This window comes from Peromyscus eremicus, chromosome 8a (assembly GCF_949786415.1).
Source record: "Peromyscus eremicus chromosome 8a, PerEre_H2_v1, whole genome shotgun sequence".
Taxonomy (NCBI): domain Eukaryota; kingdom Metazoa; phylum Chordata; class Mammalia; order Rodentia; family Cricetidae; genus Peromyscus; species Peromyscus eremicus.
The window spans coordinates 41419399-41446691 of NC_081423.1; the positions used below are offsets into that span (position 1 = coordinate 41419399).

The window sequence follows — 27293 nt, forward strand, 5'->3', positions numbered from 1 at the left end:
AAGGTGAGGGGTGCTGAACTTGACAGTGACAGAAGGCTATCTCTCAGAGCAGGGGCGAGGGAATTATCCATGCATGAATCCAGAAGGGTGGCTAATGCCAGATTCAGTTGGGGGTTAAGGTCCAGGCCTAATCAAATCAAGGGCTCAGAGGAGCTTAACTAAAAGTTGGTTAATGATGGATCTGTAGGACACTAAAACCACACTGAAGAAGAGTTTGAAGAGATTTTAAAAAGTAACCCATGTACCCAAATTAGTGAACGAATAAGTAAATACATGGTGTAAAGAGATTGCTTATAGATTCAGGTGAGTTCATGTCCTCATTGTATGTAATAAGTGATGCTTGATATTACTGCTTCTTCTTTGAAGCTGTCTTTTTTGTTTGTTTTGTTTTTAGAGACAGGGTTTCTTGTATAGCCTTGGCTGTCCTGGAACTAGCTTTTCAAACCAGGCTGGCCTCAAAATCATAGAGATCCTATTGCCTCTGCCTCCCCAGTGCTGGGATTAAAGGTGAGCACCACCACCACCAGGCAAAACTTTTGTTGTTGTTGTTGTTTGTTTGTTTGTTTTTAATGCCAGATCAAAAATTCTTTCATTATTATTATTGAGACAGGGTCTCTCTCTACATAGCCCTGGATATCCTGGAACTCACTATGCAGATGAGGCTTGTCTTGAACTCATAGAGATCTTCCTGCCTCTGTCTGTCTCCCCAGTGCTGGGATTAACGGTGTGCACCACTATGTCTGGTGACCATGCCTGGCTGCAGGAGATAAAAAACAAAACAAAACAACAAAAAAAAAAAAACCTAATTAAAAAAATTATATGGGGATGTGTCTGGGTGTGGGTTTGTGGACAGAAGTGCTGGTGCCCTCAGAGACCAGAAGAGAGTGTTGGGTCCCCAGGAGCTAGTTATGAGTGGTAGTGACCTGTCTGATGTGAGTGCATGGAACCAACTCTGGTCTTCTGCAAGAGCAGAAAGCACTTTTAACTACTAAGCCACTTTTCCAGCCCCATGAAGACAGTCTTTTAAAAAATTTTTGGAGACAGGGTCTCACTCTATAGCTCTGGTTGGTCTAGAACTTGATATGTTAGATCAGGCTGGCCTGCAACTCACAGAGAGCCATTTACCTCCACCTCCTAGGTGCTGGGATTAAGGTATGCATCACCACATGTGGTGATCATTTTTGGAAATAAAAATTAGTGTTTTGTATGTATGTAACATGTGTGGGCATATGTGCTATGGTTCATGTTTGTGGAGGTCTGAGGGCAACTCTGTGGAGTCCGTTTTCCCCTGTCACCCTTATGTAGGTTCTAGGGATTAAACTGAGGCCTCCAGACTTTCCTTGATGAGCTACCTCACAGTCTACGATGAGGGTCTTGTACACGGAGACAAGTCTCCCCAAACATTCATGTTCTCACTACTGGAATCTGTGAAAACTGCTTTCTGTAGCAAACACTTTGCAGAGAATTGTTTGAAGCATTGAGATGGGTTACCCAAGTGGAGTCTGTGTTTGGAAGAGGCAAAGGAAGGCTTGCCCTAAAAGGAGGCCATGTGACCTTGGAGTCAAGAACTGATGTGACATGGTTGGAAGTCAGGGAATGCTGAAGATAGAAAAGGAGAGGAGAAAATTCTCCCCTCCAGCTCTCACTTGACATGTGGCCTGTCAGCACTTTGGTGCTGGCCTTCTGACCTCCAAAACGGTAAGGAGTGAATGTCTGCAGTTGTGAGCTCTGAAGTGCATAGTGATTTGCCATAGAAAAGCAGTCAATAGCGCAGGTGGCTTGGAGTGAGGTTTGAGCTCAGTCCTGCAGCTGATCATAGTTGATATTGTACCAGGCACTACCCTACATTCTTTGTAAGCATGAAGTGTATTAACTCAGTTAATCATGGAGGGCCAACTAGGCAGTCAAAGGAGTCTGGAATCCAAAAAGGGTAGCCAGAAACATAAACCCGGGGCCATCAATGGGTGACCTAATTAGATCACCCCCAAAGAGCATATCTAAAAGAGAGGCTTGCCAGGGCCTGAGCCTGGAACACTCCAGCCTTTGGAGAGAGAAGAAAAGCCAGTTGAGGAGGGAGGAGACCGGGAGTAGGTGAAGTCAGAGAGCAGAGCTGAGGAGAAAGTGAGAGGAACACAGTAGCAGAGGAGGGAGAGTTAAAGTCTCCTGCAGTCTAGGGCAGAGAGGAAGCAGGATGGGCACTTCATTTAGCAATGCAGAGGTGCAGGCCCTGTAATCCTAGCACTTCAGATGTGGAGGCAGGAGTTCAAAGTCACCTTGGCTACATAGGAAGTTGGAGAATAGCCTAGACAACATGAAACTTTGTCTCAAGCAAAACAAAAAACAAAAAAGTGACCTTGGAAAGCCCCGTTGCAGTTGCTTGATGGAAATAACTCCATCAGAGCCATTTGTAGATAACGCGAAATGAAAGTCTGCATAGAATCTAGGCCACTTCTTGAAGGAATGTTGATAGCAGCAGGTTATGGGCTGCAGCTGGAGGGTGGTCTAGCGGTTCAGAAAGGGCTCTAGTTGACTTCTGGCGACGGATACTGCAGCTCGCTTTTGCTTGGTGGCAATTAATAGGCAGAGATGCTAGTAGAGAAAGGAGCGTTTACAGCAGGATCCCCTGACAAACATACAGGACCAGGGCTAACTACAATTCCCGGCAGGCTTTGCGTGGGGCGCACGGAGCGCAAGCGCAGGGCTCTGGCCTCCCGCTGCAAGTCCGGGTTGCAGCGACAGACGCCAAGGGGGACGGTTTCTTCTTAAAGGAGAAATAGCAGCGGCGCGCGCGCGGTGGGCCCCGGCCTTCCCGCGGCTCTCGGAGGGAGCACGCGGGACCGGGAGGCGCACGCGCAGTCTAGGCGAAGGCGGGTTGGGGTGCGCAGGTAAGACCCTGGCGTGGGCCAGCCTGGTGCCCAGGCAGTGCTGGGCGGGCCTCCCCTGCATTGGAAGCAGTTAAGAGGCCCAGGCGCGGCTGCACGCAGACCCCACCACCCATGGACAAGGAGGACAAGTTTCCCAGTGGAGGTCTCTTGCCCCTGTCTGTGACTTCCGTACCCCGAGTGCGCACCCTGGCTCTAAGAATGGGTGGCTGGATCCGAGAGCCGCGAGTGCTTTGGAGGCAGTGTGGTCTGGTTCCCATTCAGTGCAACTGGAGCTCAGGCTGTGTCTGTCCGGCACGCCCCGACGGCACTACGTCCTCCCGCAGGCCCGGGCGCGCATGGCCTCTCCGGTGGCAGAAGCATCCCGTCGGCGGCGGGAGAAGCGTAGGCAGCTGGACGCGCGCCGCAGCAAGTGCCGCATCCGCCTGGGCGGCCACATGGAGCAGTGGTGCCTCCTCAAGGAGCGGCTGGGCTTCTCCCTGCATTCACAGCTCGCCAAGTTCCTGTTGGACCGGTTAGGGGCCAGGAGGGACTGGGGTGGGCACCGAGGCAGAGCCCCCGACCTGTTCCTATAGCCTCGCGTGTCTCGCTTGGGCAGGGCAGGCTGCTCCTCCCCTCTCAGCCCAGCGAATGGGAGGTCCGTAGGGTTGGCCCCTAAGTGTGTGAGCGCCTGAGTGAGGGTGGTTGGCTTCCTGGGTTCTGAGCTGACCTCAAGCTCTTCTTTGGCAGGTATACTTCTTCAGGATGTGTCCTCTGTGCAGGTAGGTAAAAGATGGCAACAGGTAGTGGCAGCTCCCAGAAACTTATGCCCCAAGAGAAGGATCAGAGGCCTTTAATGTGTTTGGGAAGGGACGAGCCTGAAATAGCCTGGTGCAGCAGCCTTTGGGAAGGGAGCTTTGTCTCAGGACCTTGGGGCATGTGTGTCTAGGCTTAAAGCCAAACCAAAACAACAAGAGCAAAAAACAAACAAAACTCAAATTCTCCAGGGACTGGAGAAATGGTTGAGTGGTTAAGAGCGGGTGGGTGCTGCTCCGACAGAGGACCCAAGTACTTTTCCTAGCACTCATGGCAGGGGGGCTCACAACTGCCTATAACTACAGCTGCAGGGAGATCCAACACCTCTGGCCTCTAGGAGCATCTGTATTCATGTGCACCCTCCACACACACACATAAAGCTAATTAAAAATAAGATATTTTTTAAAAAGAACACTTTAAAAATGATAAACTAGATTTGGAATGAGGTTGCCCATGGGCTTTAGAGGATGAGGATGCTCTGAGTGGCTTTCTGGGTGAGAGGGGTTTCCAGCTTTGCATGACTGCATCATCTTACCCCCAGGTCCAGAGCCTCTGCCCCAAAAGGGTCTGCAGTACCTGGTGCTCCTGTCTCACAGGCACAGCCGGGAGTGCAGCCTAGTGCCTGGGCTTCGGGGGCCTGGAGGTGGAGATGGGGAGCTTGTGTGGGAGTGCTCAGCAGGCCACACATTCTCCTGGGAACCTTCTTTGATTCCTACACCTTCAGAGGTGCCTAAGCAGCACCCCCTTACACACACTACTGAGAGAACCTGGTGCTCAGAGGCCAGGAGGAAGCAGGAGCCTGAAGGTGAGTAGGGAAAAAAGGGTTGTGGAGAAGGAAAAGAGCTTTCCAATCTTCTTTAGCTTAGAACTGGTTTATAAAGATGATTGTTTTATTTGTTAATCTATTGGTTGACATAGGGTCTCATGTAGCCAAGTAGCCTTGAAGTCCTGGTCCTCTCTCTACCTCCCAAGTGCTGGAGTTACTAATAATGACCCTTTTATGCTAGCAAGGAAATCTATTCTCACATGCATTGTTAGGTATAGGAAGCAAAACCGAAGAGTGATGGTATGCTACCTTTGACAGAAACTAGAAATAAGGTTTAAAAGAGAATGCATTTGTAGAAAGTACCACCTAGTAAACCAGGTTACCACTGGGAAGAAACCATCCTCAATCTTTGAGCACAGGCCTCCTTCTCTTATGACCTGCTTCTGCCAACAGGTTTGGAATGTGAGCAGCATGAAAGAACTCAAGAAACCAGGCTGTCCAGGTGAGGATGGGAGGTGAGGGACAGGACAGACCTGCACTGGTAGTAGGGGTGAGGTGGCAGTTTCTCAGGATTGTCTTTCTTGAGCTTGCAGGGGAGTAGAATCCCCATTGGAGACCTTCCCACCCCCAGGAGAGGAACAGGATGTGGAAGAGGATGAGGATGAGGATGAGGATGAAGAGCTGCTCAGTGATGCCAGCCCATGGACCTACAGCTCCTCCCCAGATGAGCCAGTTGGGATTGAGGGAGGATGCTGAACAGATTGAGAAAGGGGAGAGGCAGCTGGCACCTTATAATTCAGAGATGTGTCAGCTGGAGGGATGGACTTGTAGGGTGGGCAGGGCAGATGCTGGGGAAAGGGAACTGTAGGCTTTGAATTGGGAAATGTGGAAAAGGGATGAAGTCAGGCTCTGAGGGACGCTGAGAGCATGAGAGCCTGCCGTGGGAGTTGGGATTTTTTTTCCCATTTAGGGGTTAGGACTTGGTTAGGGCTGATTGCCCAGAGGGATAATGCCCTCCTCCTCCTGCTTCTCTTTCCAGCAGTGAACCAGATGTCCCTAAGCCGCCTCCATCCCCTGTTACTCACACACCTAAGGAGGGAGAGGTCCTGCCAGCACCTGCGACTTTCCCCACCCCTTGTGCTGTTCTTGCCTCTTTGGGTTCCACAGCTGCACTGACAGCAGATGCTGAGGTGCAGCCGGAACTCAGCAGGACCCCCCAGATCTCTGCAGAGCTGCAAATGACCGAGTCTCTGGACAGGTAACCTGATGGCTGAGACAGAGAGGGCAGGGATGTCCTGGAATGTGTCACTCTTGAGGCCCTTGGCTACTTCTTTGCTACCCACAGTCCTGGGAGTCAGGCCCCATCTGCTCCAAACCCGACCTGGGATGAGGACACTGCCCAGATTGGGCCAAGGAGAATTAGGTAGGACTGGGGCGATGGGAACTCTGGGGAGAGTCAGGAGTGAGGCAGAGTAGACAAGAGTCCTCCCATTCTCCCCACAGGAAAGCTGCCAAAAGAGAGCTGATGCCCTGTGACTTCCCTGGCTGTGGAAGGATCTTCTCCAACCGGCAGTATTTGAATGTGAGGGACACAAGTTGAGGCTTGTGTGACCACTGGGGTTGGGGATGGGGGGAGGGGAAGGCACCCCTAGGCTGTGGTGTGAATATAGCTTAGTTGTAATGCAATTGTCTAGCATGTGCAAGGCAGCATACACAGCTTTTGGTGTAGAGGGAAAGGCCAATGCTCACAGTTAGTAAGAGCCTCTGGCCCCAAGTATAGAGAGGGCCAGAGAGATGGTGAGGTGTAGGTGGACAGGATGGACCTGAGAAGAGCATCTGCAGGTCAGATTTGAGCCCTTTATGTAGGAGACTGCAGCAACTGCTGCCATTAACTATGGGAACACAGGATTAGAATGCAGGAGGCATCCAAGAATGCATGATCATAACTAGATCACATAAGAAGGACTTGCTCATTGAGAAGTTCAGTTCGAAGCACCATCTGCCAGGTGGGGGTGTAGCTCCATGGTAGAGTACCTGCCTGCCATATGCCAGGTCCTGGATCAGAACCCCAAACTGAAAAAAGAAAAACAAACAAGAAAACCCCCCAAAAAACCCAAAAGAACCCTTTTCCCTCCATAGTGCTCTACTTTGAGAGCCTATGAGGCCTGAGTATTTCCAAAGCAGATTTAGGAGAAAACCCCACATTGGTATATATAAATAGCAGTAGCCAGGGCCTGCAGCACGTACTAATGTGGGTCATCATAGTCACCTAAACTACATTCTGTCCCTGACAGACAAGGTAGGATAAACCCCGCGTGTCACTTGGAGTGGCATTCTGTACAGGGAACTCTGTAGACATTGCAGTGATGGTGTGTAAGGAAGTGAGTTGGTGGGCATCCAGAGGGGACAGGTGAGGGCAGTTAGTGGTCAGAGTGGGAGGATAGTTGTGCTACTGAGGGCATGGGGGTGGGACAGGATGGTGGCCCAGACAGTGACAGAACTGTGGTGGGGAAACAAGGGTGGAAGAGGAGCCTGCCTGCTCACCCCGCTCAAGTCAGTCTCCCTGGGGAGGCAGCCATGCTCTTGCCCCTTCTCTCTCGTCTGTCACCCATTCTTAGCACCACAAGAAGTACCAGCACATCCACCAGAAGTCATTCTGCTGCCCCGAGCCAGCTTGTGGGAAGTCCTTCAACTTTAAAAAGCATCTGAAGGAGCATGTGAAGCTGCACAGTGGTGAGTGCTGGAAGCCCTCAGCTCCCCTGGGGAGGGCTGAATTCCTTAGTCCCTGGGTGCCTGATTAGCCCCTGCCTGCTTGAGCTTGAGATTGTTACTAGGTTCTGGGGAGCCTGACCCTTGTGAAATGTTTACTCTAGTCATGTAGGGCCATGAAGATATGGGAAAGAAGGGGAGGGTGGAGAGCAGGAAGGGCAGTTGCTTCTGTGGTCAAAGCCTTGCAGCAAGATGTGAGCGAAGTGAGGAACACAGGGCAGCACATGTGGAAAGAATCTATATGTTCCAGGAATGGAGAGGAGGCCTCTAAGGCCATAGTACGGATGATGTGGCTTCTACTTTGGGATGAGACCATTGTGAGGTCTTCCAGGGTGGTAAGATAGCTGACTTTCAGAGATGGCTGTAGCAGCTATGTGGAGAATCAGGGACTGTAGATGAGTAGAGGTGGGTGCACACTGAGGGTGATGGCCTGGGTTTGCCCATCATAGTTGGTGAGCAGTGGCTGAGGCGCCTATGAGAGTGCAAAAGGGCTGTGTGAGAAGGATGAGTGAGCCACAGATGGGACTGGCAGGGAGAGAGGGTGTCTAAGACAATACCAGCCTGGGCAGCTGGGTAAATGGTGATGAGTCCCTGAAAGCAAGGAAGGGGCTGGTGGGTAGGAATCTGAGTTAATACATGTTAATTCGATGTCAAGATGTGAGTATGGGATTTTTAGTGTTAGCAGAAATCTGTCATGAGCATGGGTAGTGTGCCTGCAGAGAGGGAGGGAGGGAGGGAGGTCTGACATGGTACACCTACCTTCAGAGGGTAGGCGCGGGGGGTGGGGGTGGGGTGGGGGTGGTGGCAGGGCGGGGTGTTGGCAAAGAAAGTGTGGCAATTGAGAAAGCAAGTGCAGAAACTGCTCCAGGAAGGAGGGAGAACAGGTTGACAGAAGCTGCAGGCCAAGGAAGGAGAGGGTACTAGATAACAAGACAGTGTGACAAGACTCTCTCTACTCTGGGGATGACAGCCAGAGTGGAGTGTGTTCAAGGCAAGCAGAGGTGAGGAAATGGGAGATGCTGGAGTTCTGCTGTGCAGATGAGCAGAGGAGTAAGGTCTCATATGGAAGGCTAAAAGCTTAAGGTGTAGAGTGGGAAAGGAAGGCTTACTGACTTTGATGAGAAGAGGTGAATTCTGAGAGACATGTGAAGGCATCCACATACTCGTATATATGGGCAGAGGGTACTAAATAACTGCTGGATTTGGGGGGCAAAGAATGGCACCAGGAGTGTTGGAGAGAGCTCTTCGGGATTCTGGGCAGTGGCCACGGCAGAGCCCATCAATGAGAGGAAAGACCATGGGGAGGGTTGAGTATTCATTCCCCATCTTACAGAGGCCAGGGGTTAGGTTGGCCAGAGTTGGACTTTCACCAACCAAGTACTACTAAGGGACAGGACAGATTGGTAATATGAAAGAAGGCCATAAAGACAGCTGTGAAAATGGGGCTGAAAGGGGAAGAGGCTATGAGAAGGTAGTAGGGACAATGAATGGTGGCCTGGAATCATCAGATTGTCACACTGAACAAGGCACAAGGATCTGGTTGGAGCCAGGATGCTGTTTGAGGTGGTATGGTGCTTGGTGATATCTGAGCAGAGTGGAGGATGAAGTGATGAGGAGACAGGAGTACAGTGCTGCCCTAAGATAGCAGATGGAGAGGAGAGGACTTGAAGCCAGAGCTTGTGGTGTGAGGATGGCCAGGTCTCCAGAGAGCTGGTGAGACAGTCTGAAGGGTACCACAAGAAGCAAGGACAGTGTTGCTGCTGTAGGCATTTAGCTTTAGTGGCACAGGAGAAGAACCACAGCAGCCTGAGAGCTGTTGATCAGCAATGAAGGTGACAGCAAGTGCTGCTGGAGTTAGTAGGTTCAGTAAAAGGAAGACTGGCCACTCGCAGACATGGTCCTGGGAGTGGCAGGATTTCTGGTTCTAGGGGTATCCTTGAAGCTTGGACTGAAACTGACTCCAGGCTTGTATGTGGTTGCTACTTGGTACTTCCTATCCACACAAGACTCCATCCAGCTCCCTATTCATTACTCCTTCCACAAAGATGCAGCCCAAGGCCCCAGATAGGGGAGGTATGCCTGTGCCCTAGGAGACAGTTGGAGCTAGGGACTAAAGGTGACGAGAGTGCAATTTTAGATGCCTGTCTATCTCACTTAGTTTTCAGGACCAGTCAGGTACAGGATGTCCAGATGCTTATTAGGACCCAAGACTCCTGAGCCCCAGTACTCACCTTCTGTTGGGGATGGTGGGCTAAAGCTTGAAGATGACTGAGTGTTCCTTGTGTGCCTACAGACACCCGGGACTACATCTGTGAATTCTGCGCTCGCTCTTTCCGCACTAGCAGCAACCTTGTCATCCACAGACGAATCCACACAGGAGAGAAGCCCCTGCAGTGAGTGCCAGGGGCCAAGGAGGGAGCTGGCGTCTGGCAGCCAGGAAGTGGGCAGCAGAACCTCCAGGGAGGTGAAGGTGGACCAAGGCTTCTTCCTGTCTCTGGCTGCAGGTGTGAGATATGTGGGTTCACTTGCCGTCAGAAGGCCTCTCTAAACTGGCACCGACGCAAGCATGCGGAGACGGCAGCTGCCTTGCGCTTTCCCTGTGAATTTTGTGGCAAACGCTTTGAGAAGCCAGACAGTGTGGCAGCTCACTGCAGCAAAAGCCACCCAACTCTGCTCCCTGCACACGAGTCACCTGGCTCTTTGGAGTCTAGTCCCAGCGCCTCTGCCACTGAACCCCTGCAATCTCCTGAAGGGGCTGGCCTCTTTTCCTCTTCTGACTCTAATCTTGCCCCCTCAACAGCCAGCTCTTCACAACCTGGTGAGCTAGACCCTAGGGATGCAGAGAGAAGTCAGATGGTGGTCCCCAGGAACTAGGTATTAGGAGTGAAGTGAAGGGTATGGCACAACTGGGCTCCAGATACCTTGTTTTAGCCTTCCTCAAGGAAACAATAAATGGTATTTTATACAAGTGTGGGCAGAACATATGCTTTGGTGCTACAGGTTTAAGAATCTGGGAATCTTTTGAAAAGAGGATGTTAGCTATGCCAGAATGTAGTATAAGACGACCCTGCTCACAAGCTCAACTTCTTTCTAGACCTTTCCTGTAGAGTGTAACATCTGCCTTGGTCTAGGGGCAGGCTGGTCCTGGAGGCAGATGACCTCTTGTCTAGCATTTGCCGGTGGTGGGCCATGCAGTCTGGCCTTCTGGTATAGAACCAAGCCCTACAGCAAAAGTTTGCACTAGTTTATAGTGGATGGGTTTTTGACAGGTAACTGGACTGTAGATCATGACTTGTCAAGGAGTTAATCCTTTGATAAGTTCATAGCTGAAGGCCTATTAGGTAGTGAGGCCACAGTCCTGGGGAAATGCCTTGAAGGGTAATCTTGTTCCTGTATACTTCTCATATTTCCTTGCCCTGAAGTGAGCGGCCTCCCATGCCTTTCGGCTTTGCTTCAGGCTCACAGAAGTGGAACCAGCTGACAATGGAATGACACTACAGAAACCACGAGCCAAAATAAATCTTTAAGTTGATTTTCTCAGGCATTTGTCACAGCAATGAAGAAACCACCACCAAAAGGGATGAGAACTTGGAACTCATTTTGACAAAGGGGTTCTTGGTGTCACAAACCCAAACAAATAGCAATGTTACCAGCTATAAGCAGTCATTGACCAATTCCAGGCTTTACATCCTGCCCTTGCCCAGGACTCCAGGGAACTTGTTTCCTCATGCCTTGAAGCTTCATCTGGAAAGAACATTCTTTTGTTTCACATGGTGTCACTGGGCTTTATGGACTTAGTCTTGGGCTGCATCCCAAGGCAAACATTTCTTACCTGGTTAGAGAAAATTGTTCTAAGAGGCATTTGTTGGGGGAGAGGAGGGTTAGTTCTGTGTGTGCACATGTGCCATGGATGGTACATGTGTGGGTTCAAGGGATCAAATTCAGGTTGTCAGCTGGTGCCTTTACCTGCTGAACCATTTTGCTGGGCCCTAAGAGGCATCTTGTACAAGGGCATATGGATGGCCAGGCTGATGAGTGCCTACTTTTGTGTTTTACCTCTTCAAGGGAGTAACTTGCCACAGATCTTGGTCCTTTCGTGAAGGGAGCCATTCCACCCTTCCATACTGCCTGTGTTTTACCTCTGCAACTACGTCTCAAGCAAGAGAAAGCAGTAGAGATTAACAGGCAGATAAGAAACAAGAGACCTAACTGACCAAATATGTCACCAAACAAGCCAAGAAAGAAGAGCTCAGGCCCAACACCAACAAGGGAGAGCAGAGTGGCAGAAACAGAACACAAAACACCTTGTCTGTCTTGCATAGGGCTGTGGTATTGATTCCTTGACTTTGAGCTGGGGAATACAAGAATGGATGATGGAAGAGCTGTTAGGGATCTTGGTTTAGAGACAAGGCAACCTAGGTGAGTACCTAGCAACAATGCAACAGCAGCAGTAGGTCTGGCTTCCAAACCATCTGAGCTGTCTTTTCCTCAGGGTTGAATGTGTTCACCCAGCCACCTTATGGGGCCTGCTTAGCAAGTTTCCTGAAATGGAGACACTAGGAGCCCTGATCTCTCCTGTTCCGTTGGCCCTGTGAGGGCAAGGGGAGGACCTACTGTCACCTCAGTGACTACAGCAGTGGTGGTAGTAGCTGCCATTGCAGCTGCTCTAGCACGTCTGTGGGACCGCTGGTGCTGTGACAGTGATCGGCCATGGCTAAAGAATTTGCCACACTCCGTGCATTCTGCTGTCCGCTCACCTAGGTGTGTTTTTCTGTGCAGTGCAAGCTTGGAAGCAACACTGAAGGACTTGCCACACTCTGGGCACTTGTGTGGTTTATGGCCAGCATGATTGCGCAAATGCACATTGAGGTTGGAGATGCAGGTGAATCGCTTGCCACACAGCTCACAGTGGTAAGGCTTTTCCCCAGTGTGTGTGCGCAGGTGTTTGGTGAGGTCTGAGCGGTCTGTGAAGCCCCGGCCGCACTCTGGGCACGGGAAAGGCCTCTCCCCCGTGTGGCTGCGCTGGTGCACCACAAGGTCATATCGCTGTCCAAAGCCCTTGCCACAAGTAGGGCACACGTGGGGCCTTTCACCCTGGTGGCTGCGCTGGTGGCGCAGCAGTGTGGAGCTCTCGCTAAAGCAGCGCCCGCAGTCGCTACATGCGTATGGCTTTTCTCCAGTGTGTGTTCGCTGGTGCCGCACCAGCGTGGCACTCTCCAAGAAGCCCTTGCCACATTCAGGGCACTTGTAGGGCTTCTCCCCTGAGTGCCTCTGGAGGTGTCGTGTGAGTGTGGAACTCTTGCTGAAGCTCTTACCACACACACCACACTGGTGGGCCTCAGCGCCAGGTTCGCTGAGGCTGAGGACCACGTGGATGCGGGAATGGTTCCGCAGCCCAGCACTGCTATGAAAGGCCCGTGGGCACTGTGTACAGTGGTGCAGCGGGCTGGGGGAAGGAGCGGTGGCAGTGGTGGTCTCTGGGGGGTGCACCCGTGCCAGGTGAAAAGGAAGAGCACTCTGCCGAAAGGAGCGGGCACACAGTGGGCAGCGGTGGGGCTTCTCAGGTGGGTGCTGTCGGACCCGATGCAGCAGTAGTGCAGGGATGTGAGGGAAGCGACGGCCACAGAGGCGGCAAGGGCAGGTGTGGCTACGCCTTCGGTGTGTCCCCAAGTGTAAGTCCAGCAGGCTGTTGTGACTGAAGCTCTGGCCACACTCACTGCAGACGTAGAGGGTCTGGCCAGCATGGGTCCGCCTGTGTGCACGCAAGTCTGAGGCTCGAGCACAGCGTTCACCACACTCAAGACAGCGGAAACGTTTGTCACCACCATGGGCACGTTCGTGCCGCAGCAGCACTGCACTGTACCGAAAGCTTTTGCCACACTCACTGCAGGAATAAGGCCTTCCGCCAACCGCCGCCACGCCAGGCGCTGTGAACATGATGTCCGCCTTTCTCAGTAATTTCTAGTTTTAAGGTCCGGAAAGTACCAGAGGGGGAAAGGCTGTGGCCTTGAAAACTGGTCTGCAGATTCCTGGGTTTCTTCTTTCAAGAGCAGATGTCCCTGCTGTTCCAATGGCAGGCAGCAGCTGGACTCATCATTGTGATCCCTGCAGGGAGGTCACCCTGAGTTCAGCACTGGCTGCAACAACTCTGGCTGGGGACACAGAAAGAACACCTTGAACTCTCTAGGCTTGTAACATATTAGCTAGTCTAGCTCTCGAGAGAAAAGCCATGAGACCCAGAAATTCAGAGGGGTGTCCCTGTAATGCTTGGAAAGGCAAAAGGGGCAGATCACAACTGTCCAGGAAACGAGCAGTTATAGATTCCAAGTGTGTGGGGTTCCTTGCTAGAACTAGGAACACTCAACACTGTTGGAGAGAGGAAGTGTCCAACCTGTTTTCTGGTGTGATTTAAGCCCCTAGGGAGTTCATTGCCTGCATTCCTCCTCTGTCCATTCCTAATGCATCCCGGGTGGGGGGGAGCCCCTATCTACCAGAAAATAGGTCTGGACAGTTGCCGATTCAATGGGTGACACAGCCACACTGACCTATGGATCATACCTCATACTGGGTGTCCTGGGCTAGTGACAGATCCCAGGCCCTGAGGGGAGTAGTCACTTGTAAAGTCAACCAGGTGAGAGGTCAGCCAGCCTGGTTTTATAGGCATGGGGCATCACACAACCTCTAGTTAAATGTGCTCTTCGATCATCGAAGAAAAGCAAACAAAATGGCCAACAGCCATTTTCTTGTGGGAAATGGAAATCTATCCTTAACGCCCAGCAGTGCTGGCTTGACTAAATAAACCCGACTGGGTGTCTACATCTGTATGTAAGTGGAGTCAAGCAGATGAAATGCTTGGCCAACAGCGCACCTGGGAGAACTCAGTATCTGCAGGTCCTCCATGCTGGGTGGAAGTATCACCAGGGATGTTATTTTTGTTCTTGTGTCTTTTTTTCTGAAGGACATTTTTTTGTTTTAATTTTTGAGGCATGGTCTGTGTACTTCTGGCTGTCCTCAAACTTACAGAGCTAAACCTGCCTCTGCCTCCAGAGTGCTGGGATTTCAGGAATGCACCACAATGCCCAGAGCGTCTGCCTCCCCAGTACTGGGATTAAAAGGGTGTATCACCATACCCAGCAGGAGGAAGGTATTTCTTAACATCAAAACAGGTTGGAGAGATGGCTCAGCAGTTAAGAGCACTGGCTGCCCTTCCAGAGGTCCTAGGTTCAATTCCCAGCACCCACATGGTGACTCACAACTATCTGTAGTGAGATCTGGTGCCTTCTCCTGGTATGCAGGCATATATGCAGGCAGAGCACTGTACACATAATAGATACATAAATCTTCAAAACCAAAACCAAAACCTGAGACTAGTACCACAAGCGATCATTTGCTACTCATCTTACCAGTGATACCACTTCACTTTTTATTATTTGTTGTTTCCCCTGCTGTAGCCCAATCTGGACTAGTCTAAACACCAGATACCTTATTCAAAGACAATTTTTAAACCCTGCAAAGCAGGGACACTTTCGCAGCCATAGAGCAGACTTCAGAGTAGCTAACTCTGAATCCTCTAGGGGTCTTGCTTCTATTTTTAACTTAATTTTAATATTTATCTTATTTTTATTTATGTGTATGCATATGTGTCTATGTAAGGATATATGCATGAGAGTGCAGGTACCCACAGAGACTAGAAGAGGGTATCAGATCCTCTGGAACTGGAGTGACAGGTAGTTCTGAGACATTTGAAGTGGGTGCTGGAAACTGAACTTGGATCTCATCAAAGAGCAGTATGTACTCTTAAATGCTGAGCCACCTCTCTAGCCTCTTAATTTTATTTTTGAGTCAGGGTCTCATTATGTTGCCTTGGCTGGCCTTGAACTCAGAGAGAACTGCCTGCCTCCCCCTCCCACGTACTGGTTATTTAAAGGAGTATCTGCCTTCATGAAACTAAAATCCAGTGCCTGGTATCTCTCAGCCCATGCTTCTGGGAGCTCATCCTCTCCCAGTCCAGTGCTTCCTAGGGAACATGTCCAAGGAAAGAAACCTAAATGCACAACACATACATGTGTACAAAAGGCAGATGAAAAAAACCATTCCATCTCTTCAATATAACAGACACGAGTGTAGGTTGTAAGCTTGCTGCTTGACCCTTTCACATCTCTTCCTTACCTCATCCCATTATATGAGCAAAGAGGTCTGTTCCTGGGGTAGAAACCTGTAAAAAAAAAAAAAAAAAAAAAAAAAAATTATAATGCTTAGATTAGAACACTTAGAAATCACCTAAATATCACTGATCTGAGTCTTTTTTTTATTCTGCTCACCTCCTAGTCCCTCCATATCCTCTCCTCACCCCTGCTGTGTCCCCCACAAAAGGAAACAAAACAAATAAGCAAGTAAACAAAAGCAGAAACAGAAAAACCTCTTTGCTTTTCCTTCTTTCCTGCCTCTCCAACACCTCTTCATCCATCCTGGTGGCATTGGGGGCTTCGGCGTGCCGTAGTAACCCATTTGTCCCATCAGCTTTACTAGCAATGTTCTTGGAGATCGTGTGGGTTATCATTCCACAGGACCAGTCCTTTCACAAGCTCCAGCAGGTCCTAAATGGGGTAGATGCTAGGGTAGGCCAACCCAAGGCCCAGCTGTGGGCCTGGCTGGTAATTGAGCTGGTCAGTCTGGGTCACCCAGGCCACCTGTCTTGGATGAAGGGGTGGAGTCAACTCTGCTACATGCATGCCCTCAGAGTCGGTTCAGCCATGCCTGTGGTAAGGGGTGTGGGCCATTTCTCCCAAGTGCTCTCTTGTTGTAGTGTTCAGCGAGGGGCAAGGGTAACTTTCCCATGGCCATTGATGGGTGGAGCTGGCTCAGCATGGCCCTCTGATTTCATCTCAAATGGTTTCTAAGCCCTCTTGAGGCAACACAGGACACAGACATCAACACAGACCCCAGGTGCAGCTGGACCACAGACCCAGACATGGCCCTTGGTGGCAGCTTGGGCCTGGACAACATCCTGGTTCTGGGTGGAAGGAATGGCCACTCAGGTGGACACCAGACACCACCAAGGCCTCAGGTTGTGGCCTCATCCCTGGGCCTCTATGTGACCTTTGGTGGCATTACAGGACCTGGACTTCAGCACAGACCACAGCCGAGGTAGGACCACAGATCCTGACATGCTCCTTGGCAGCAGCTGGGTCTGGATGTCACCACTGCCCCAGAGGCAGTATGGCCCATAGACACCAACATGGCCCTCCATCTCAGGTGTCTGCATGGCCTTTGATGGAGAGCATCAGACATCACCACAGACCCTGACATTGAGTAGCAGCACAGATCACTCAGTTCTTCATGTATCCTAGCCCTCAGACACCAACCTGTACTCAGGTGGCTGATCTGACCCTGGGAATACTCATGGCGCTCTGTGGTAACAGGAGCAACATTCATCAATCTGGCCCCTACAGGGCCATAGACCCAGACATGGCCCTCAGCAGCAGCCTGGAACCAGATGACACTATGGCCGTGGGGGGCAACACAGGACACCTATATCTGTATAACTCCTGCTGTGATGTGGTCCCCAGACTCCAATCAGTCCCAAGGCACTGGATCCTAGGCCTCTGTGTAGGCCCAAGTGGCAACCTGGGTCACAGACTTCAACAGACCCCAGCTGTAGCTGGGCCATGGACCCAGACATGGCTCCAGGAAGCAGCTAGGCCTAGTAGACATCCTAGCTCCAAGTGGTAGCCCCAGCCACTCAGATCAGGATGGCTCTGGCAGCAGCATAGCCCCTGTATACCATAGGTGGGAACGTGGGCCATGGACATCCCCATAGACCTTGGCTGCGGTAGGACTATGGATCCAGACATGGTCCTTGGCAGCAGCTGAAGTCTGGTTGTCACCATGACCCTAGGTGGTGGTAAAGGCCACCCAAATTGGCATGGTCCCAGTGTCAACGTGGCCTGTGGACCCAAACATTGCTCCAGGAGGTGGCCCAGCCCACTGGAATCAACATGGCACTCAAGGCAACAGGACCATGGACATCAACACTGACCCTGGCTTCTGTAGACTGGGGACTCAGACATGGCCCTTGGCAGCAGCCCGGCCTGGACATCACCATGGCCCTGGGTGGTGAGCAGACTTGCCCCCTCAGTTTACTCCTCACTGTCTTCACCATGGCCCCAGGTAGCAAGCAGGCCTCCAACATCTGCCCACTCTTCACCATCATCATTTCTTCCTTTCTGCATCTTTCCACAGTGTATGACCCATTCTGCTTCTCTATCTCTATCATTTCTCAACCACTTATTTCCTTATCATTATGAAGCCCACCTGCCCAGCACTGCAAGGCAGGCCTTGAGGACCCTGGCTGGCTAGTCCAAGACTGAGTGGAACTATATCAGGTGGGGGTGGCTGTCTTCCCGCCAGCCGAGGTGAGTCTTGAAGTGTTATATAACGAATATGTTTTGCTTTGGAAAAATGGTAAAAGGGTAATTACATAGGATGAACAACAAATCCTAACTGTTGAATATTTTACTATTTTAGTATCCTTCAAGCATACTTTATCATAACTGTAAGTGAGGAGTATGAAAATTAATCACAATTTAGTACATTTATTAACGATCCACTGTACAAATCCAGTCGGAATGGAGTTTCCGTCTGGGTTCATTCTGCCATACCAGTACTTCTTGGGTAGGCTGAGAGACCCAAGTTAGGAGTCATAGATGATATCTATCTTGAAGCCAGAGTTAAGTATAACTTGTTCGACCAAGTAGGAATGAAGCTGACGGTAACTGCTCAGAGCTGTGCTTTCTAAGAGCTGCATGTAGCTACAAGGCATTTCAAAGTGTTGTGATACTCAAATGCACTTATTTAAAAGTTTTAGCATGAAAATGACATGTAAAATCTCATCAACAAGGTTTAGGGATGGAGATCTAACTAGGTTGTTATATCATATGCATAAGGCCCTGGGTGCAATCCCTAGCATTTCATACACACGAAAAAAAATTTAACAATTGTCTACAACAGTCTCCATAGGCCCCCAACTCCACAGGTGCCTGGGCTCCAAATGCTGCTGGAGTTAGCAGCCCACTACCAGCTGGCTCTGCCTTCAGGCAGCTCTGTGCTCTCACTCCCTGCCCGTCACATGTACTGCGTCTACATGTTTCCTTGTGTTGCCCTTGAGATGACTGTCTTCTTGACTCCTTTTCCCCATGGGTTGAGGGCGTCCCCTGGACCCCCTCCTCAGGTGACTGCTGTCACACTAGGTCAGCTGCCTGGACACCAGCTCTGGCTTCTATTGTTGTTGCAATTACCACATACTCTCAGCTCACAACTCTGTGCAAGCAGCTGCAGCTGCACTCAGCCAAGCTGTGGATTGCCTGTGTTCTCTGGCCAGGCATGCTACACAGCTTGAGCCAGCCTCACACTTCACTGTCATCGTCCGCAGAACTGGGGAGACACCTGGGAATTCTTAAAGGGCGGAAATGGTTATAAAAAAACAAATTTAAAAAAAGAGAAGAGGTTTTTCACCCCCCAAGATAAAAATGGGAAACATTATGATGCATGGAGTTAGGTCTCTGTATAGTTCTGCAATGAATGGTCTGAAAATTGAACAATTAAATGAAGGGATAATTAATTAACTTAGCTGGGATTGACATAATGTCAATTATCATTTTAGCAATTCTTATTTTATTCCCCAAAAGTTGTTTGATATCAGTGCCAAATACGAAAAATTGACTGATAAGATAAAATCTCTATAAAGACAGACTAATGGAATTAAGAAAAATATTCACACACCGATAGAGGAGTTTAGAGCAGAAGTTACGACACCATGGCATTATGAAACCGAAGGGAAGCGGCCCAAGGTTATTAGAAAATAACCTTTATTTATCCAGTTACCATTCAAGAATGACCACCGGTGATAGGCATCCCCAAGGCTATTCAGAAGTTAACTGGGAACCCCTAGAAACTTTAGATTGAAGAGATTTAAGGAAGCAATAGTTTCATATGGTATGCATTCACCTTTTGTGTAGCAGATGTTAAATTCATGGTCCACTTAGAACAGAATTATTCCATAAGACTGGAAAGATTTATCTACAGCAATATTGGAATCTGGTCCTCAGTTACAGCGGACTACACAGTGGAGAGATGAAGCTAGAGCCATCAAACAGCAAGGTAGAGTTAAAGGTTATGAGATTTCCCAGGATCAAATCCTTGGGGAGGGCCGTTATGCCAGGTTACATTTAACAATCACATCTTATCCCCGTGCTGTACAGCAGCTTTGAATGCTTAGGACAAGATTGAACAAGCAGGAAAGAGAACTGAGCCATTTACTAAAATTATACAAGGCCCATAAGAAGCCTTCATCAGTTTTTGTTTTTTTTTTAAAAAAAAATAAAGATTGAGCCGGGTGGTGGTGGCACACGCCTTTAATCCCAGCACTCGGGAGGCAGAGGCAGGCGGATCTTTGTGAGTTCGAGGCCAGCCTGGTCTACAGAGCGAGATCCAGGAAAGGCGCAAAGCTACACAGAGAAATCCTGTCTCGAAAAACAAAACAACAACAAAAATAATAAATAAATAAAGGTTGACTTCAGCTGTAAATAGAATGCCATCAGATCCAGAAGTTAGAAGAATATTAATTGAATTGTTCTTTGGCTTTTGAAAATGCTAATTCAGAATGTAAAGCCAAGATCAGCATCCACAGATGAATGGATTAGAAATACAGCTAATATTGGATCTCACGCTTATCATGATACTTGGATAGAAGTGACTTCTAAAAACTTTAAGGAAAAACTTTAAGGTTGGATGTTTTAATTGTGGTAAACCAGGTCATCTGAAAAGGGTTTGCAGGCAAGGTGTTCCCAGGAACAATGTTTTTTCCTATAGAGATTCTAAACAGAAGGCCCTAGCCTTCTAGAATATGCAGAAGGTGTGGCAGAGGCTGACATTGGACCAATAAATGCAGATCAACAAGGGACAGGCAAGGTAACCCGTTGGCATTAGGGGCCTCTTGAAGTCCCCTGTATCAAATGTGGTTCAGTCATTCCCTGTCAGCATTTGGGAAACGCTTCCAGAGAGCAACTAGAAGACTTAATGCCTGTTACGAAAAACTATACTGCTCTGAATGACAGAACATCTTTAGAAGATAAAACAAAATTTTCAGGAAAAACCATAAAGCAAATATTTTGGCAAACTTATAAACTAACAAAGCAATGAATTTATGGGACATGATTGTTACAGCAATGGAATATCCAGATTAACATTCCTCCAGTCTCAGAAACAAACCATAAACTAACATGCTTCTGAGGAAAACATTAAAAGGTATAAAGAATAGTCACCGACAATTCAGATTGTATATAAACAGGGCACAACAGCTGCTGATCTTTCAGAGGTACCAAAAGCCCCATCTTTAAAATTGTTAACTGACAAACCTGTCTGGGTGGAACAATGGCCTTTGACATCAGAAAAATTACAGGCCTTAGAACAGCTGGTATAGGAACAGCTAAACGTTCAACACATTGAAGAATCCACTGGTCCTTGTAATTCTCCTGTATTTGTCATTAAAAAGAAATTTGGAAAATGGAGAACGGTAACAGATCCAAGAGCTATGAATAAGGTGATTCAGCCAAGGGGCTCTTTACAGCCTAGAATTCCCCTGCTTTTTCTATTTCCTAAAGGACAGCCTATTATAGTTAATAATTTAAAAGATTGCTTTTTTTGGGTTGAAGAGATGGCTCAGTGGTTAAGAGCACAAGCTGCTCTTCCAGAGGTCCTGAGTTCAATTCCCTGCACCCACATGGTGACTCACAACAATCTGTAATGAGACCTGGTACCCTCTTCTGGCCTGCAGGCATACATGCAGACAGAATACTATATACATAATAAATAAATAAATCTTAAAAAAAAAATGATTGCTTTTTTTTTTTTTTTTTTTAAAACTATACCTTTGTAAGAACAGGATAGAGAAAAATCTGCCTTCATAGTACCTACTTACAATAATTCCCAGCCTGCTAAAAGATATCTGTGGAAAATTCTCCCACAAGGAATGTTAGATAGTTCTACCTTGTGTCAATATTTTGTACAACAGCCACTAGAAATGGCTGTTTCTTCAATCTATAATTTAACATTATATGGGTGATATCTTACTAGCTGATTCAGATGCAGATACCTTAGATAAAATGAAGAAGTAAAGACAATTTTGCCTTGTTGCTCCTGAAACAAATTGCTCCTGAAAAAGTACAAAGAGGAGATTCTATTAGTTACCTAGGATATAAGATAAGTTTATAAAAAAACTCAACCACAGAAAGAACAAATCAGGAGAAATCAATTACGAGATCTTAATGCTTTTCAAAAATTTCTGGGAGATATTAACTGGCCATGGCCCACAATTGGATTGACAACTCAAGAACTAAGTAATTTATTCCAAACCTTACAAGGTAATAATGACTTAAATAGTCCAAGAAGATTATCAGCTGAGGCTGAGAGAGAACTGGCTTTGGTGCCAAGAAATTACAGGATGCACATGTGGATCATCTGGATCCACTGCTTGACAGTATTCTGGTTATTTTACCTTCTATGCATTCCCCTCCTGGAATTCAAATGCAGAGAGAAGATAATATCTTAGAATGGGTATTTTTACCACACAGAGTAAAAAATTAAAGACCTATGTAGAAAAGGTTTCTGAGTTGATTCTGAAACAAAAACTAAGATTTCATCAATTAGCAGGAATTTTACTAATGCTGAAATTTCCTCATTATGGACAGAAACTGAACACTGGCAAAGAGCTTGCAGTAATTTTTTTGAGAAGAAATTAACAACAAATATCCCCAAAGCAAGAGACTTCAGTTTACAAAGGGAACTGCCAGTGGCCATGAGGAGCAGCAGGTGGCAACTGAAGTTCAAGGTGTCAGCCCACTAGAAGGCTGTGGCGATATTTTGTGAATACTCTAACAAATGAAGCTTGCCTGAAGATCAGAGGGCAAGGCCAGCCACTAGCTAGCCATAGAGGCCAGGCAATTGTGGCACACATCTTTAATCCTAGCACTTGGGAGACACACACACCTTTAATCCTAGCACTTGGGAGGTTGAGACAGGAAATGATATGGGCAGGTGGAGAAATGTAAATTTCTAGTCCTTGAAAGTTATTATTACAAACTATTTAGGATAATAAAGAAATGCAGTTCAGTAGTTAGTCACTTATTACAATCAAACTTGTAGTCATGTTAGGTATGTTTTCAAAGTCAGAGACATATTTTAGGTAGACAGGTGGTCTTCAAATACCTCAGAGATCTACAGAATATGGCATTTAAGATGTTTTAATAACGTAAGTGGTTTTTTTATGATAATGAGACATGTCTGCTCCTGGCAGCACTAATCTACTTCAGAGATGATGGACATCAAAGAAACTCCATATGGAATTTACTTTCTTTGTGGCAGAAGTTAGCCACTGGGCAAGAAATTGTTCTTGCTTTGACTGGTGTCCAAAATGGACAAGCAGGACACAAAAGAAAGTGACCTGAACTCTGCCAAGACAAGGTGGGACAGTCCTTCAAAGTTCCTGCTTCACAGAAAAGTCTGTCAGATATTCTAGGCCGATAGGCTGAAGATGGATGCCCCAAAATTACAGTTATGTGCCTTGGGAGACTGTCCAGACAGCCAGCTGTTTCTGTCATTTCTTAGATTTGGAAGATGTTTGCTCTGCACTTTCTCTTTACTCAGGTAATATTATATCCTTCTCAGGTCTCTGATGGAGTTGAAGACTAGATAGTTATAGTTTTTCTTGTTACCAAATTCAGTAAAGAAACTCAGAAAAGAGGTGTAGAGTGTATAAAGTTGAGACATAAAAAGATAGTTTTGGCTTGGTAATACAAGTTAGGATAGAAAACAAATTAGGCACAACACTTTGGACTCACCAAAATAGGATAACGGAGCATTTTCTCTGAATTTGTCATATTCAAATGGACTGGACATTTTTAATGTAATTCTTACCTGTATATATTTGCATAAAGTTATTGTACTTATTATATATAGTTCTACTATGTTAGTTTAGTTTTTTTTTTTAGACAAAAAGGGAGAAAAATTCTGTGATATTCTAATAGTGTTCTGACAAATAAAAGTTGCTTGGAGTCTGAGGGCAGAGCTAGCCACTAACTGACCAAAATTAGCCACAGAGGTTCTGGAGGAATATGGACAGATAGTAGTAGTAGTAGTAAGGCAGGGCAGAGAGGGATCTCAGCCATTTTGGAGGAAGAAACAGAGCAGGTAGGAGAGGCCTGGTGGCTTCTCTGACCCTTCAGGTTCTTACCCTGATATCTGACTCCTAAATTTTTATTGATAAAGAATAATTAGGATAACCTTCACCCAAGATCAGCTACATTAATCTTAGGGCCCTGGCCCAGGAAATGGAACTCAAGTGATGGGACAGCAACTAGGACTAGTAATGTGGGCTGTGGCTCTCTCCAGGGAAAGTGACTCTTCTGTTGGATTCTTCCCACCCCTAGGAAGCTGAGACACTGTTGTCCTGGAGGTTCTGTGACCTTGACCCCTGAAATCAGGCAGAGGCCTATTACCCATTCCTTACTGGATGATATGTGAGTAGAAAGGTTTATGGCCAGTGTGACATATTCAAGGAGCTGGCAAAAATAGGAATGACAAAAGCTTCTACCTCAAGAACCAAGTCTGATCATGATCCAAATACAAACCCAAAGTTTTGCTTTTATAAAGATTGTGAATCTGGGAAGGTTAGAGATTAGTATGTAGGTAGGGAAAAAATATAGACAGCCAGAGCTTATCCTCTGTCTCTCTAACAAATGGGCAAAACTGAAGGCTAGAAATCTCAGAACAGGGAGAACACGAGAGAAGAGACTATTAGGTCTCTTGTACCTTCTCTGGGACTATCAATGAATTGGACATAAATAACATATTCTAGGGGGTAAAAAAAATGTGTAATCATTTGTCAATTAACAATGGGATGAGTCCAGAATATGTGGCCTTGTTACTGTGACTATCACACAATTTACTTACACAAATCCAATTATGACATTAAAAGGTGATTGAATCTTAAGGGATCACCAATATACAAACAGACTAAAATGTGTTTTGTGGCAAGTGGCTGTATTAGTTTAGTACCCAGCTCTTCCCAATCTGTTCTCTATGGTCCGGCTACCATATATATTATATATACTTTGCCTTGGATAACTGAGTTGGGATTGAAACCTGTGAAGTTCCCTGAAAAAGTGTACGTATGCAAACTGCATAGAACTTGCATTAACATGAAGACTTGGAATGCAGCAGATGGAGAGCCTATATCATCCTGTGTCATCTTTGGTCTTGTAATCGCCATTTGTCACCCACCTCTGCATCTGACCTAAGTTCTTTTAGAATTTATCAATTTAGGAGACTATTATCTTCTACCAACTTAGAAGCTAAGTATGTCACCAAGATAGTATCTAAAACCTATAGCCTGGGTAAGATGGCTCAGTGATTTTAAGAGAGCCTGCTCTTCTTACAAAAGACCAAACTTTGGTTGGTTCTGAGCACCCACGCAGGGTAGCTCACGTACCTTTAACTGTAGCTTTCTTCTGACCTCCAGGGTAGAGTTCATGCACATACATAACCAAACACATAAATAAAAATAAATCTTAAACCAAAACGAGTCTTCCCATCCCCTTTGCTTGCAGGTTTTTCTCATCTGCTACCTTTATGTTAAGTCATACTGTTTTTGGAGACAAGGTCTCATGTAGCAGAAAGCTGTCCTCAACTTGTTACCTGGATCATGGTGGCTAATAACATGATACAGGAACTTGTTTCTTACTTTTTTTGTTTTGTTTTGTTTTTAAACAAACAAAAAAACCAACTGTTACTCTGAGGCTGAAAGACTGGTAGGGGTGATAATCTTGGCTCCCCCCTCCCCCTTGAAATTCACTCTGTAAACTAGACTGACCTCTGACTCAGATCCAGCGTACTGGGATTAAAGGCATGCACCACCATTGCCCCGACATCTTCAGTCATCCTTAATAGTCATTTATCTCTCACCTCTGTATCTAACAGCCTTTGAAAGACATTAACTATACCATTAACTTCCACTAACCTGAAAGCTAAGACTATAATAATCACATAGCATCTAAAACTTACAGCAGGTATCTCCCCAATTCTGCTGTAGCCTGCCTACATCTCACGTTACCTTTGGGGAGTTTCGTTTTATGTTGACAAACCTGCTCAGAGAGAGCAGAAAGGCAAGCATCCAAATTCTGCTTCTTCCATGACTAATTATGCGACCTTGAGGACAGGACTTAGGTTACCTGTACCTACAGCCTGGGATAACTCAATACAGGAAACCATGATCGTTTTCTACGAAAAGAGAAAGGTCAGAGCAGTCATTAACCTGAGAACTCAAGTCGTGAGGCACTCGCGACTTACTCTTCAGGGCCGTCCTTATTTAAGCAGAGCCTGACTCGGGGGCCTACTGGCCGACTGCAGCCTGCCTGGTCTTTCTGGCTTTCCCGTTCGGCCCCCGGAACCCTTTCCCACCGCGTAGGCGCACGCGGCCCTTCCTTAGCCACAGGCGTGCGCCTGTGCCCCCCGAATGACGCCAAACTGCGGGGCGCGGAAGCACTGAGGCAACACGGCGCACAGCACCCGCTTCCTCGGGTCTCCCGAGGCCGTCCCTCCAGGCCCGAGGCTGTCGGCGCCCCGTGACCCGCTCCGTCGGGCGGACGACTCCGCGGGCGCGCGGCCGGACAGCCTAGCCGTCCTAAGCGGCCTGCGCAGGCGCACTGGCCCGCCGCGCCTGCGCCGTTCGTCGCCCTCCGGCCAGGCCGCTCGACCCCGGGTTGACGGGAGACGGCGGCCGTCGAGGGTCGCGGCCCCGCCCGCCCTGCCTTGAGGCCCTCAGTCCCCTCACCAGTCGCCGGAGGGCCGCTCCGAGCCGCGTTCACTTCAACGCGCTGCGGACGGCGCTGGGCTCGGCGTGCGGAGGAAGGGGCGGGCGCAGCGTGGGGGCGGGGCCAGAAGACAGCGTGCTGATTGGCCTGCTCTGCCCGCAGAGTCACCACTTCGCTGTGGCTGGTTGCTGGTGCAACGATCCCGCGCAAGCGCACTATTGACCTGACCGGGCTGAGTTGGAAGTTCATGTAGAGCGCCGACCTGGCGACAGGCTCACCTGCTATGCTCAACTAACCTGCCTCCCCTTTTGGATGTCCACACGTGGGCCCCTTCCTGCCACTCAGAGGAAAGAGCGCCATTCCCAGGGCCACCTGGAGACGGGTCAGGGCCGGAGTAGGATACCTGAGGGAGGCCAATCTCCCTAATCCGCTCCCAAGATAGTGTCTTCCTATACGGTGAGGCCAGACCGAATGTCCACTATCTTGATTAATCTTCCCCATAGACTAATGGCCTGCCCAAGAGCACTAACAGGGACAGCGGTACTCCTGTTCTGCTGGCCAGCTGCCTCAGGTTGAGACTAGGGTGAGTGGAGAAGGCTCCCAACACTGCAGAGCAAGGGCGTCCAACCCGCGGATGCACGCAGCCTGGGACGCCTAGGAGTTTATTTACCAGCACCACATAAAACGGATTGGTGGTACGCAGACCAAAAGTGGACGCGGGAGGATCAGAATTCAGTCATCCCTTGCCTCTGCAATTCCTAGCCAGCATAGGCTACCTGAGACTGTGTGATGGTTAGTTTTGTCAGTTCGATAGACTGTAGCATCACCTGAGAAGACAGTCTCAACTAGGAATTATATGGATTGGGTTGACCTGTGGACAAACCTGTGAGACATTTTCACCATTTCATGGATTGGGTTCTGCACTGTACAAGTGTTGAGAGGCGACTAAGAGAAAGCAAGAGGCATCCATTCGCTCTGTTCATGGCTGGATGTGGGTCAACCAGCTGCTGCTGTGACTCCTCCGCAATAGCGGACTATAACCTAGAGTTGTATGCGAAAATAAAATCTTGCTCCGTTTAGTTGCTCTTTGTCAGGGTGTTTTACTACAGCATCAGACATGAAACTAGGAAAGACCCTGTGTTGAAATAACAAAAGTGTAGCTTAAAAGTTGTTGTCGTGTGTGACTTATATTGTAACGACTCCACAGTTTACTCT

At 48.2% G+C, this 27293-nt stretch overlaps 2 protein-coding genes across 5 annotated transcripts; one reads left to right on the forward strand and one right to left on the reverse strand.

Moving 5' to 3' along the window:
- The first annotated feature begins 2497 nt into the window (after positions 1 to 2497).
- Positions 2498 to 10874, forward strand: Znf692 (zinc finger protein 692). The gene is made up of 12 exons (XM_059270628.1): positions 2498 to 2885; positions 3209 to 3396; positions 3612 to 3643; positions 4219 to 4482; positions 4897 to 4945; positions 5037 to 5171; positions 5483 to 5701; positions 5789 to 5866; positions 5947 to 6025; positions 7062 to 7176; positions 9506 to 9605; positions 9717 to 10874. The coding sequence occupies exons 2-12, from the start codon at positions 3221 to 3223 to the stop codon at positions 10084 to 10086; spliced, it is 1617 nt and encodes a 538-aa protein (XP_059126611.1). The 5' UTR covers positions 2498 to 2885; positions 3209 to 3220; the 3' UTR covers positions 10087 to 10874.
- A 686-nt stretch (positions 10875 to 11560) lies between these two features.
- Positions 11561 to 26206, reverse strand: Znf672 (zinc finger protein 672). 4 transcript variants are annotated; one of them, XM_059270627.1, is made up of 4 exons: positions 25615 to 25919; positions 21365 to 21424; positions 15382 to 15427; positions 11561 to 13364 (listed from the first exon to the last, which is right to left on the reverse strand). In XM_059270627.1, the coding sequence occupies exon 4, from the start codon at positions 13147 to 13149 to the stop codon at positions 11743 to 11745; it is 1407 nt and encodes a 468-aa protein (XP_059126610.1). In that variant the 5' UTR covers positions 13150 to 13364; positions 15382 to 15427; positions 21365 to 21424; positions 25615 to 25919; the 3' UTR covers positions 11561 to 11742. The 4 variants fall into 4 exon arrangements, with proteins under 4 accessions (XP_059126610.1, XP_059126607.1, XP_059126608.1 ...); XM_059270624.1 differs by lacking the exons at positions 21365 to 21424; positions 25615 to 25919 and adding an exon at positions 26099 to 26206; XM_059270625.1 differs by lacking the exon at positions 21365 to 21424.
- Positions 26207 to 27293: the final 1087 nt, after the last annotated feature.